The sequence below is a fragment of the Tyto alba genome, unplaced genomic scaffold (assembly GCF_018691265.1).
Source record: "Tyto alba isolate M040663 unplaced genomic scaffold, T.alba_DEE_v4.0 Super-Scaffold_2, whole genome shotgun sequence".
Taxonomy (NCBI): Eukaryota; Metazoa; Chordata; class Aves; order Strigiformes; family Tytonidae; genus Tyto; species Tyto alba.
This window is the reverse complement of record NW_024881282.1, coordinates 33,244,147-33,256,275: the sequence shown is the minus strand read 5'-3', so window position 1 is coordinate 33,256,275 and position 12,129 is coordinate 33,244,147. Positions and strand designations below refer to the sequence as shown.

The 12,129-nt window shown below is 56.8% G+C and overlaps 1 protein-coding gene across 2 annotated transcripts; it reads left to right on the top strand.

Moving 5' to 3' along the window:
• The first annotated feature begins 35 nt into the window (after nt 1-35).
• BAIAP2L2 (BAR/IMD domain containing adaptor protein 2 like 2) lies at nt 36-12,116 on the top strand. Of its 2 annotated transcripts, none has more exons than XM_032996705.2 (14): nt 36-474; nt 1,445-1,520; nt 1,813-1,899; nt 3,033-3,094; nt 3,701-3,772; nt 4,386-4,502; nt 4,909-5,055; nt 5,510-5,662; nt 5,927-6,065; nt 6,854-7,079; nt 8,031-8,102; nt 8,450-8,630; nt 10,467-10,507; nt 11,319-12,116. In XM_032996705.2, the coding sequence occupies exons 1-14, from the start codon at nt 436-438 to the stop codon at nt 11,392-11,394; spliced, it is 1,488 nt and encodes a 495-aa protein (XP_032852596.1). In that variant the 5' UTR covers nt 36-435; the 3' UTR covers nt 11,395-12,116. The 2 variants fall into 2 exon arrangements, with proteins under 2 accessions (XP_032852596.1, XP_032852595.1); XM_032996704.2 differs by having other exon boundaries at nt 5,924-6,065.
• The last annotated feature ends 13 nt before the right edge of the window (nt 12,117-12,129 follow it).

The window sequence follows — 12,129 nt, the reverse complement described above, 5'->3', positions numbered from 1 at the left end:
GGAACCTGAAGATGCCAACGAGCCACTTCCGAGCGGTGGCAGTGCCGGAGGCAGGGAGCCGTAGGGCGTTACTCTGGCAGGTGGCTGGCTCTGCGGGTGTCAGGGCAGGGAGAGCTGGGTACCCGGCCGGCGATCAATAATGCAAGGAGGCAGTCACATGCCCTTGCTGGCTGTCGCAGGATTCCTCTCTCCCCAGAGTCCGGTTACTTCCAGAGATCAAGTTCCAGCCTCTGGGCTGGTGAATTATTAAACTCCGGCAGCGCTCCATTCCCTTTGTACCACGTCTGTGTCTCTCTGCTGTCCTTCCTTCCTTGCCAGGGACGGGCTCTTTCCATCCAGCTGGCTGTGCAGAAGCACAGTCCTCCAGGTCGCTATAGCACCTTGTGCTCTCCTTTGCAACTTGCTTCTCTGTGGGAGAGAGAAAAGGCTCCAGAGATGGACCTGTCCTACAGATCCACCATCTCCATCTACAAGGTGAGCGCCGGCACCGAAGGCTGCTCTTGTCTGCCTGGGGGCGGGGTGGGGGGACCTGTGGGTGGAAGGAGAAGAGCTGATTTCTGCCAAAAGCTCCCTTGGGTGGAGAGCCACGGGCTGGATCCATCCCTAGGCTGAACTGCAGCAGCTCCTGTGGGCTCTGGGCTGTGTTTGATAGCAGATGGCTGGCAGGAGGGGAGGGTGATGTGGGTCTTAAGGCAGATCCAGGAAGGAATTGGGCAACCATGGTGGTTTGGACATGGAGCATGAAGGGTGGCGCGTCTCGTTTACTGGTAGGAAGAAGGAGTTCAGTCAGGTGTTTTCCCACTTGCTGGAAAGAGCAGTCTGATCTCACAAGCGCTTCCCTGCGCACATTGGTGCCGGACCAAGGTGGTGAGGGCTGGCAGAAGGAGGAATTGCTTATTCCAGCCTCTGGTTTGCTCTGCTGTAGGCGATAAACACCTTTGATAAATACAGCAGGTAAGAGTGGAGAGGCTGGTCTGAAGCAGTCCATCCCTTCTCTTACTATAAGCTGCCGAGTCTGGCGGTGCACCACGTCCTGGCCAGGAAAAAGCGGTGCTCGTGCCTGGATAAGAAGTGGTGGCCCTCACCCTGGTCGGCTCGGGGGTGAGGGAAAAGGTTGCTCAGATCCCCTTTGCAGTGAGTGGGGGGCCTTGGGAGAAAGCCATCTTCAGGCGACCGCTTGCCTCTGCAGCGGGCTGCCTTCCATTCATCGGGCCTCTCCCGGCTGGCTGGAGAGAGCTCGGGGCAGCCGAAGGTCCCGGTTACCTCCGATGCAGGGAGCTGACTGTGCGTGGCTGCACATCGCCACGGCCGTCCGGCATCGTGGCTGGGGGAGCTCCTTGGCTCCCTGCTGCACCCAGCCAAACTGCAGCAGGAGGGCACTGACCTGCCCAGCTCTCTGGAGCCTGGGGAAGACCGGCATTAACGTGCTTCTGCCTGGCCGCAGAGTATCCTGGAGCAGTTCAACCCCGCGCTGGAGAACCTGGTGTACCTGGGGAACAACTACCTGCGTGCCTTCCATGGTGAGTGGGGTCCTGCATAGCCAGAGCTCCAGACCATGCTGCTGCATCCCTCCTGGGCGTCCGCTGTGCCCTCACCCAAGGACAAGGTTGCTGGTCCCTGCCCCTGACGTGTCCTGGGCTGCCCTTAAGCACTCATCTGCTCCGGAACGCGCTGCTGTTATTAGGCACAGATGGGGAGAGGCTGGGTACCCTTGCCTACAGGCGAGGTACCACGGGGTGGATGTCCTGTGAGCTTCTTGCTAGGGCTGATGATGGTGGGAAGGTCCTTACCTCTCCTCTCCTCTCCTCACAGCATTATCCAAAGCAGCTGAAGTGTATTTTAAGGCGATCGAGAAGATTGGGGAGCAAGCGCTGCAGAGCTCCACTTCACACATGCTGGGTAAGGCTTTCCCACTCGCCATCCTCTGTCCGGTGATGAGCCACAATTACATGTTTTTGGCCTTCCTCCCTTAGCTGGTCCCTTTCCAGGTGTTGGGGAGAAGGAAGACAGCTCCTCCAAATGGTGTCTCACAGCACCAGGCCCTGTCCAAGCAGTGAGAGTCACATTTATTGTGTATCCTTGAATATCCCCCATGGCCCCAGCGCTCTGCCCTGTATCTCTCTGAGATCAGTGACCGAGCCGAGCTCTTGGGATGGACTTCTAGCAATGAACCTCTCCTGGAAACCAGCTCTTGCTTGCGGAATCCTGCCCTGAGAGCTGAAGTTTTCAGCTTGGAGGAACCGTTTTGCTCCTCCCGGCAAGTGTGAGGGAAAATCTGGAGAGCATGGTCTGGCAGCAGCTGATGGGGCTTACGCTCCTCCTGAGCCTGCAGCCAGCTGAAATGGCAGCTTGGAGCTGAGGGTCTCACACTCAGCAGCATAAATAATTCTGCAGCCTAATGATGGCTGCTGAAAATGTGTTCAGGGAACTGCTCTACCGTTACTAAAGTTTCTAGGAAAAAGCTTCCAGCAGATGTGTCCTTTCTGCAGACTCCTATCATCATCTCCACCACCCAGCTCGCTCCCCTGCTCCCCGTCATCAGTCTCTTCCTTTCCTGGTTTCATAATACCAACACCAGGGAAGCGGGACCCGTGCACAGCATCAGCAGCGGGTGCTGTAGCTGCTTTCCCGTAAGACAGCCAGAACCATGCACCTCAGCTGAGGTGCCACTGGGGTTAGAAATGGGGCTTGTAGGAGCTGTGGCAGCATAAAACCCAGCACCCAGAGCGCAGGGCAGAGCCGAGGCTGCCTGCTGGCACCTGGGGCTGTAGCAGAGTTACTGGTCTGGCAGCTTGGTGGGCTGGAACAACCCCTCGTTTGCAGCGCCTGGGGAGGGGTGGTAGAGCTGACCCCCCCGGGAGGAAGGCTCCCAGCCTCTCTCAGGGTGCAGAGAGCAGTGTATTGCTCTATCTGTTGGACTTTCACACCCGTGTTATCATCAGCCTGAGCTGCGCACTGCTGGTCTGCCTTCTTGGGCACACAAGGAAATGGCCACGGGATTTTTCTACCCTCTCCTGTCTCTTTCCCTGAAGGTGAAATTCTGATGCAGATGTCTGACACGCAGAGACTCCTGAGCTCTGATCTGGAAGTTGTGGTGAGTGGCTTTTCCTGAGGGCTGATGCAAGCTGGGGGGGGGGGGGAGGAAAACGGGACTTCCTTAACCACCGCTTGCCAGCGTTTGCCCCATCTCCTGCCCTCTCACACGCCTGCTGGCAGCTGCCTTCCTCCCTATCCCTGCTGCGTGTGACAGAGGCGTGGTGACACAGCTGGCACGCCCAGAGCCTGGCCGGTGCTGCACCTTTGGTGCCATAGGTGGGCTGTCACCCCCTCTCCGTGGGCACGGTGGCAGGTACGCAGCAGACCGAGCGATGCCTGGCTCTGACAAAGCTGCGAGGCTGGCTGTCCTCTCTTTCCCTGGGTGGCGGCGGTGGGACAGGAGCGGAGGGGATGCTAACCCTTCCAGACACTGCAGTTTGTGCTCGTGCCGAAGCTTGAGGGTCGGGGGGTGCCGAGTACTGACCCCCAGGCTGCCTGGCTGCTCCATGGTAGCCCCGATGTGCCCATTTCTGGCTTCTGTAGGGGGCCCAGGAAGCAAGAGAGTCACTAGCTTTACAGGTTTTACGAGCTGCCCCTCACCGCAGTGCGTGTAACACACCGTATGGTGAAGGGACGAGGGTGATGGCTCCTTCACCTCTTCCAGGCTCAGACCTTCCACGTGGACCTGCTGCAGCACATGGAGAAGAACACCAAAATGGATGTGCAGTTCATCAGTGTGAGTGATTGAACTCCCTTCTCCTCCTCAACACTCATTTCTCTCTCCACTCCCCGCAAGGGCTTTTGCTTGAGCACTTGAGGTGTTTCCTTGACTTTCCTCAGCAGGAGTTAGAGGGGGGGGTTATCTTCTTCTCCTGTCATGGACCAACACTCCCCCCCGCCAAGTTTGGCTGATGATGGAGGGCTAAAGAGGGCAGGGGACTGTTCTTTGTGCAGTGGGACTTGCCAAACGCTTCAATGGCACTCAGAGACCCGGCATCCCAAAAGCAGAGTTCCCAGCTTCCCCAAACCGCAGCCTCTGCGTGGGAGTGGGTCCTGTGCCACACTGGTGGGTAGTGTCATGGAGGGAGACAGAGGCCTGGGGGCTTCCTCCCAGTGCTGGTGGAGCTGGGCGCCAGTTCTTTCTCCTGAGTTCTTGAGGTTCATCAGCGCTCTGGGGCTGTTCAAAATGAAAAAAAAAAAGGCAAAGAAGGACTATTTATAAGAGGTCCAGGTGAAGCCTGATTTCAGAGGGACTTAGATGTTCAACCACCCATCAGAACAGGACCTGTGCTGCATCACAGTGTGGCTGGGTCTCTGGTTCCTCACTGAGCCTGGTTTTTCCCTGGCAGGAGAGTCAGAAGCAATATGAGATGGAGTACCAGCGCAGAGCCACCAACTTGGATAAGTGCATGGCAGAGCTATGGAGAATGGAGAGGGCCCGTGATAAAAACGCCCGGGAGATGAAGGTGTGAAGTGATTGAAGGAAAGGGAGCTGGAAAAAGAACTGGATGGTTTCTCTGGAGCCGGGGCTGATTCCTCAAAATCATTGTCCCTCTTTAAAAGCAAAGGGGTTGACCCTGATGTTCAAAAGGCAGCTGGCTTATCTGGAAAGGAGGAAACCCCTTTTCTACAGGGTGCTACTGACCTGTGGTGCTTGCTTCTGCCAGGCCCCTTCCTCATTTAGCAAGCCTCAGTGCGCAAGGACTTAATCCCTGGCACTCTGCTCTAGCTCCTCGGTGCCACGCCAGCACTGCGAGTGGACTGGGAATCTGGGAGACACAACGACCCGTTTCAACCCTTCCCCTGCCACACGTGAGCCCACTCTGCTGGATTTACGCTGATCCCTTCCTCCCTCTTTCCCCTGTGGCCCAGGAAAATGTGATGCGGCTGCGCTCGGAGATGCAGGCGTTCGTCTCTGAGAGCCAGAGGGAGGCCGAGCTGGAGGAGAAACGCCGCTACCGCTTCCTGGCTGAAAAGCACCAGATGCTCTACAACACTCTCCTCCAGTTTTACAGCAGGGTATGGCCCTGGTGTGCTGGGGAGCAGAGCTGGGGCAGCAGGCAGCATGGCTGGAGGGGGGAGCATGCAGGCAGGAGGGAGCCAGGATTGAAATCCCTCCTTGGAGGAAGGCAGCATCTGTGCATGGACTGGGCAGGAAACTTTTTCATTTCTTGCTGTGGGGTCCAGGCTGGCTGTACTAGGCTGGGAGAGCACGGTTGGGACTGAGGATGGTGCTGACGGCGGGGTTAGTTGGGTGTGTGAGCGATGGGAGAGGGAAGGGTGAAGTAGGTGTTTATAGCAGGGTCATTAGGACTAGGCTCTAGAAATTCACTCCGGCGGGGGCTCTGTTTGGCCGTTCCCACAAACCTAATTGTGAGAGGACCTGGTCCCACATCTAATGGACGTGGCAGCCCTCGGCTGCCTCTGTAGCGGATCTGCCCTGTCCATCGCCCCTTCTTCTCTCTCTCCCCAGGCTCGGAGTATGATCCAGACCAAGGCGCCGCAGTGGAAGGAGCAGCTGGAGGCCAGCCGCAACCCCTCCGCCAGCCACTCGCAGGGGCTTCTCACAGCCCCCCATGGCCAGGGGTATCCATCAGGCCGGCTCACCCCCACCCACCTCGAGATGGTGAGGAGCCCACAGACAGCCTCTGCCTCGGTGGCGGTGAGGCTGCAGCTGCCCGTTTCAGGCTGCAGGGCAAGGCCAGTCCTTGGCTGGCTGCGGTACTTGCTGCCTTGCCCAGCTCCCGTGGCCTTTCCTGGCCAAGATGAAGGGAAGTGTGTGTGAGGGGGGGCTGTGATGGGGGAACGTTGCTGGGTTTGGCTTTCTGAGAGGGACTGGGTACCTCTCAGAGCATCTCCTGCTTGAACACAGCCCCTTTCCTTCCAGCAGCCCCAGCGACCCCTTGGAGACTTTGCTTCTCCCATGACTGGGAGTAGATCCAGCATCTTCTCTCCGGATACTCCAGAAATGAGACTGTCTCCTCAACCAGAGGCCCCCAGGCGGACGCTGCGGAGGACACCATCAGCCAGTATGACCCATGCCTGGGAGCAATGCTGGGGGGAGACACGGCGGGTGGGCCTTTCTGGAAACAGGGTTGGATGTGGGGAGGGACCACCACTCTGTCAAACCACCTGTCCTCGGCCACGTTCCTGGGCATGGTGAGAGGACAGTGCGTACAGGAAAGGCTGAATGAAGGAGGGGGTGAACACAACCTTCTGAGCAGGCTTCATTCAGGACAAGGCCAGGTCTCCCGGCTGGCTGTGTGGGGGGGGGAACCCATGGGTGTGCAATTTTCAAGGCTCCTTGAACCACGAGAGGGCTAGCTGTTACTGGAGTTCCCATTTAGGTAATGCACCTTCCCTTGAACTACCAGATTAAATACTGCCCTGCCCTACAAAACCCAGCCAGTTACCTCATGTCTCACCTGCTTTACCTTCCTGACAAATTTCGGCTTAAAAATGTTTAATAAAAAAGCGGGCAGGAGGAAAGGAAAACGACCCAAATTCTCAGTTGCTCTAGCAGGGCTGGGAAGAGGGACATCAGCCAGTCATTTAGCAGGCAGTGCCTGTGCCCCCAGCCATCTAGCCAAAGAGGACATAGTGCAAAGCAAAAGGTTTCAGCTTGAGCTGATTTCCTCCTGCAAGATGAACGTTTTACCCTCTCCCATGCCATGCCCTGCTCTCTGCCCGCAGAGAAAGGCCATCTACTCCTCCGAGGTAATTCCTTGACCAGGGAAGCGCTGGTCCCTTCGAGGCACCGTGGGTCTGGCAGGAGGATGCCAGGCTCCAGCCAGACCCTTGGGATGCCTCCCTGCAGGTTTGCTCCCTACCAGCCGTACCTCCCGTTCGGGTTCCTTCGGCGAGGCCGGCAGCGGTGGCGAGGCCAGGAAGAGGAACGGCACGGCGAGAGTGCAGGCTATCGTGCCCCACGCGGCGGGCGCCAACCGCACCCTGCTGCGGTTCGACCCCGGGGACGTCATCACGGTGCTGAGGCCGGACGCGCAGAACGGCTGGCTGTACGGCAAGCTGGAGGGCTCCGCCACGTACGTGACTTCGGCGCCGTAAATCAGCCTGGCAGGCTGCTGTAGGCTGGTTGGGTCTGGAGCCGGGAGGCTTAAGCCCAAAATTATCTCCCCGCGTGACCCGAGCACTGTGTCCCACCCACCATCTGCGTGGGGCATCGGCACGTGCTCAGTCACGGGCTGTGCCTAGCACGGGGGCTCTTCGAGCTGAGGAGGTGAGGCAGGGCGAGTGTGGATGAGCTGCCTGAAAAAGCTCCAGGGGCTTTGGGTAGAAGAGCCAAGGGACGTCGCGACCCCCTCCCGGCTTGCATGGCTGAGTGACTCCTGTCATGGTACCCAGCTCAGGGCCATGAACTGCTGGAGTTACCTGAGAGGCCTGGTGTTTCTCAGCTCACACCGCAACTGCCACCACACCCTCCAGCCCAGACAGGGCATGGAAACTGCTGCACCCAGCGCTTACTGAATTACTCCCTGCGATGCTGCCGGCCAACACCTGTGTGCAAAGCCTGCCCTGTTCCACACGGCATCCCTGCACCGTGCTCCGCAGGGAAGCTCATGCTCAGATGTGGGATGGGCAAAATCAGTGCCTGCCTTTTTTTTTTTGGGGGGGGGTGGGGGGTGGGGCTGCTTTGCCCTGAGGAGAAGGGATTCCCACAGCTTCCTTGTGCTCTGGCCTCGGTGACCGTGCTCGGTCAGAGCGTCTCTTCCTGGATCGCACCAGCGTTGCTCACGGGAGCACGGATTTTGCACGCCCTCTGAGATGAGCGAGTCCTGCTCCAAGCTCAAGGACTGTCTGGCAATAACCCCGTGCCCCACTTAGGGGTGAAAGGTGTTCCGAAACCCTGTCACACCGAGGCAGTGGCAGCAGCGGCTTGGTGGATGGGTGTAGATCAGGAGTGCTGGGCAGCTGGATCTAAAGAGCTACAAACCCTGGTTGCCTGGAGCTCATCCACCTCTGCTTCTGTGCCCTAGATGCGGGTGGTTCCCCGAAGCTTATGTCAAGCCTCTAGAGGATGCGAGGGAGATGGAGGAGCTAGCCACCAGGTAAGAGGACAGCAATTGGCCAGGCAGGAGCTGGAGTGGCTCCTGGTAGGTCACTAACACCAGTGGGGCACCTGTTTGGGGTGTGCCTTGTGGAGAGCTGCGGTATTCCCATGCTGGAGCATCTGCTGGGAGCCTTGCTGTGCCCTAAGATCTCACAGGCTTACCCTCGATGGCTCCCCTAACACGTGCAGTATCTTCCCAAAGGTGCCCGTGACTGGGCCAGTCCAAGCCGTGGGTATTTTCTCCAGAGACATCCCATAGATACGTACTTTTTGTGGCTAGCACCTGTGCCGCTCCCTATTCCTTGCTCTTTGGCTCTCACCCAGCTGTCTTCTCCTCTTGCTCAGGTCCTTCCCACTGCGAAGCAGTCACAGTATGGATGACATCCTGGACCATCCCAGCACTCCTTCCTCTAGCAATTACTGGCCTGCTGCTGCCCAGCCCAGTTTGCCGAACTCGCCTCCTGTCTCGGTGGGTGCCAGCAGTCACCAGAGTGGGGTGGCCACCCCGGTCAGTTCCGTCTCCAAGGTGAGTGCAGGAGTGACTGGTGGGTGTGTGTGGCGTGGGCCACGTCTGACTTTCATCCTCCAAAGCATACCTTTTCTGCATTGCTCTGTTGAGAAAGAAGAACACTTTCCAGATGTTGGTGTGTGACCTCCTCCCTTCTTGAGCTAAGGGGTCTCATTAGGACTGGCCTTTCTCACCCGCTCTGTTCACATGCTACCGTGGCCTGGTGGCTCCTGCCAGTCAGCCTTGTGTGTGCAGAACCTCAGTGCCTGGCTTTGCTCCCCCGATGGACTGCTTTTCTGCCCCTGCCTTCTCATTTCTTTCTCTTTTTGCTCACCAGGGACCCTTCAGTTCAGTCCTTTTCTCCATGACTTCCCAGCCCGCTTTCTGGTGGCTCCAGGGCAGCACCTCTTTCTGCTAATAGTAGGACCATGGAGTGATCAGGCTGGGCTGGGAGTGGGTGACCAGCTAACAGAGATGCCATCCTTCTCCCTTCAGAGAATGGCGAGGAGTTTCATAGGGCTCCTCTTCTAAATTCAAGCAAGGGTGGGGTTAAAGTCACAGCTGGGACAGGGGCAAAACTGGAGGCAAAGCTGAGGGCACAGCCATTTTGGAGAGCCTTAGAACATGTTGTGTCCAAACCATGGCTTATGGATGGCATACTGAGAAGGAAACCCTCCACCTATCACTGCTTTCAGCTGTAGGGAATTGACTGTTGAGGACAGAGTTAAAGTTGAGAACAGTTAAAGGCGAGGGCCTGGGAGAGGGGAGAATGGTGCTGCCCAGGGGCTGTTACTTGCTCAGTCTCGTAGGAGGCTGGGAAACCTCAACTCTGGTTGCCGGTTCCAGGCCAGTGCGAGGTTGAAAGTCACTGGATGGCTCAAAGGACTGGAAAACGCAACATTTGATTACTCTTTTTTTTTTTTCCCCTTCATGTCCTGCTCTGTGGTTTCAGGGAGCCTTAGGCTGCACAACACAGAGGGGAGCAGGCTTTGTAGCCTATCCCTTTGCTCTGGGTCACTGATTTCCATCCTGTCCCAGGGCTAGGGTGTAGGGATTGAGCAATGAAGTGTGTGGAGCATTTGGAGTACCATGGCAGAGTGACTGAGCCTTGTGAGAAGTTTGGAGAGACTCAGCCTTGCTCTAAACTTATGCCCAAGGCATCCTCCAGTAGAGCCGGGAGCAAATGGGGGTGTGTGTGATTTCCCAACTGGAATACAGATAGCCACATGGTGTCTTTCTTTGCCACCAGCTACAGAAACTGGCATACTTTAGCAGGCAGTTGTCACTCTCTACTGGCCAAGTATAGGGCCACAGGGCCTAGGTCCATCTTCTTCCATCAGGTTGGTCCACATTTAAGCAGTATGTGGTGTAGGGTAGGTAGCTACAGTATTTGAGTTCCCTGTGGATGCAGGAAGCATGTGAGGGCACTGACGATAAACTCTGCCAGGGTGTGTGTGGGCAAGATGAGGGGGGCATCTCTGGCTGTGCTGGCAGGGTGAAATGTAGCTCAGACTGTCACTGTTTGCTGTGCTCTTCAGACATGACACTTTGGGGATCTGAGGCATCTCCTTTCTTCCCCAAGAAAAAGGGAGGTGTCCTAGGGGAATAGGGAACCTGTGGTGTAGGGAAAACCCCTCACCACAGAAATCAGGGCGTTATCTGTAGCAGTGGATTTATGGGCTTTTGCAAAGCTTGAAGGACTAAGGAGTCAGAGCCTGTTAATAAGACTTCGGCTCCTAACTCACTTGGGTGTTTTGTGAAATACTCCTCTGTGTGTGTGCTGTCTCCTGCCCCACATCTGTCTCTCCATTCCCCATCCCAGATCGCTCACTGCTGCCTTTCTTTTCACTGCAGAAATCAGGAGTATTTGACCAGCCCCCTGAACTCTTCCCACGGTGAGTGAGGTGTGGAGCTCTGCTCTGGAATCATCAGATACGAAAGGGCATTTTTATAGTGCTATTAACCTTTTGGATTATCAAATGTGGGAGGAACAGGGGAGTGTCTGGATGAAAGCAATGCACAACCCACCTTCCAGGACAGGAGGCAGAGGGTGGGCCATTCTGACCTCTGCTGACTGGGAAGGCTCTCTCCTACCTCTGGTAACACAAGGTAGGACCTGAGCATATGGCCAGACCTGCATGCGCCTTCCCATCCATTCTGGAAGAGCTACAATAGCAGCTTGCAGCCTGAGCGTGGAGCTACCCGATATGTGCAGCTCTGCCTGCCTGGAAAGGGCTGAGGCGTAAGGGACGTGTCTTCTAGCTTTGATGAGTCAGGTCTGTGGAGATAAGACTTGCCATAAATCCCTGCTTTCCTTCCCCCCTGCAGCTGGGTTGGTGTCTCCATGTTTCTGGCATGGTGCTGTGGCCTCTTTCTGCTTCCTGACTCCTTGCTTTTGGAGGGTCAGGAGCCACCAGTGTAGAGTGCTACTGCAAGGGAGAGCCTTATGCTAGTGTCCTTTCTTCATCCTATGGAAGACGGAGGGTGAGAAGCCCTGAGGAGAGCCCAAGGGGAACCACACGGGATCCTGCAGCAGGGTGTGTTAAGGAGGGAGAAAACTTACGCAGCAGTCAGCTTTACCACACTCTCCTCCTCGGCCTGGAGGTGGCCGTCCGGCAGGACTAAACAGCCTTTGCTTGGTCAGCGGGACCCCTGCATGGTCTTTGCAGATTTCCTGACGGTTGCCTGTTTCCTTTCCCCTTGCAGAGGTACCAACCCCTTTGCCACAGTCAAGCTGCGTCCCACAGTCACCAACGACCGCTCAGCACCCATCATCCGATGAAGCGAGGGGCTGTGGACGGAGGACAATTTCATCAGGGAAGGGGGAAGCATTCAAGTGATGGGCTGTGACCCCCAGCTGGGCAGCAACCTAGTGCTAACACTCACAGAGTCACCCCTCTTTTCCCCTCCCTTACCTCCGGGACATCGGGACCCATCTCGCCTGGCTGTCTGGTGTGCTTTAGCCAGCAGCAGATCCCTGCTGCTCTTTTTGGATTGCCCCCTCATTCCCCCTCCCTGTGTGATGTTACTGTACCTGAGTGGGAGAAGTCTGGTGTTACTGGTGCTGGTGGCCTGGGAGAGGGGATGCTGCTGGTATGGGAGGCGGAGGGACAGAAGGGTAAGATCATCCGCAGCATGGAGCAGTGCTACCAGGATGACGAAGGCGAAGCTTTGCTTATCCTGCTGTGGGCAGAGAAGGACGCTTGCCAGACAGTCCGTTTGCTACCAGAAAAACGAACGCCAAAGGGAGTGAGTAGGTCACAAGAAGGCTTCCATCGATGTGGTCCAGCTGACGGGGTAGGCAGCGTGCAGCTCTGCTCTTGGCCCCTTTGGCAACCGTGTCGTGTCTGTTTGTAGCAGCATCTGCCATTCCCACCCCCAGCGCAGCCCCGTCCCTTGCTGGGTAGCCCCGGGGCAAACGACAGCACCCAGGGCCACTGTCCTGCTCCTTCATCTATTGTCCTGGGGAAAAGATTTTGTTGTTGTTTTTTTTGGTTTTTTTGTTTTTTTTTTTTTT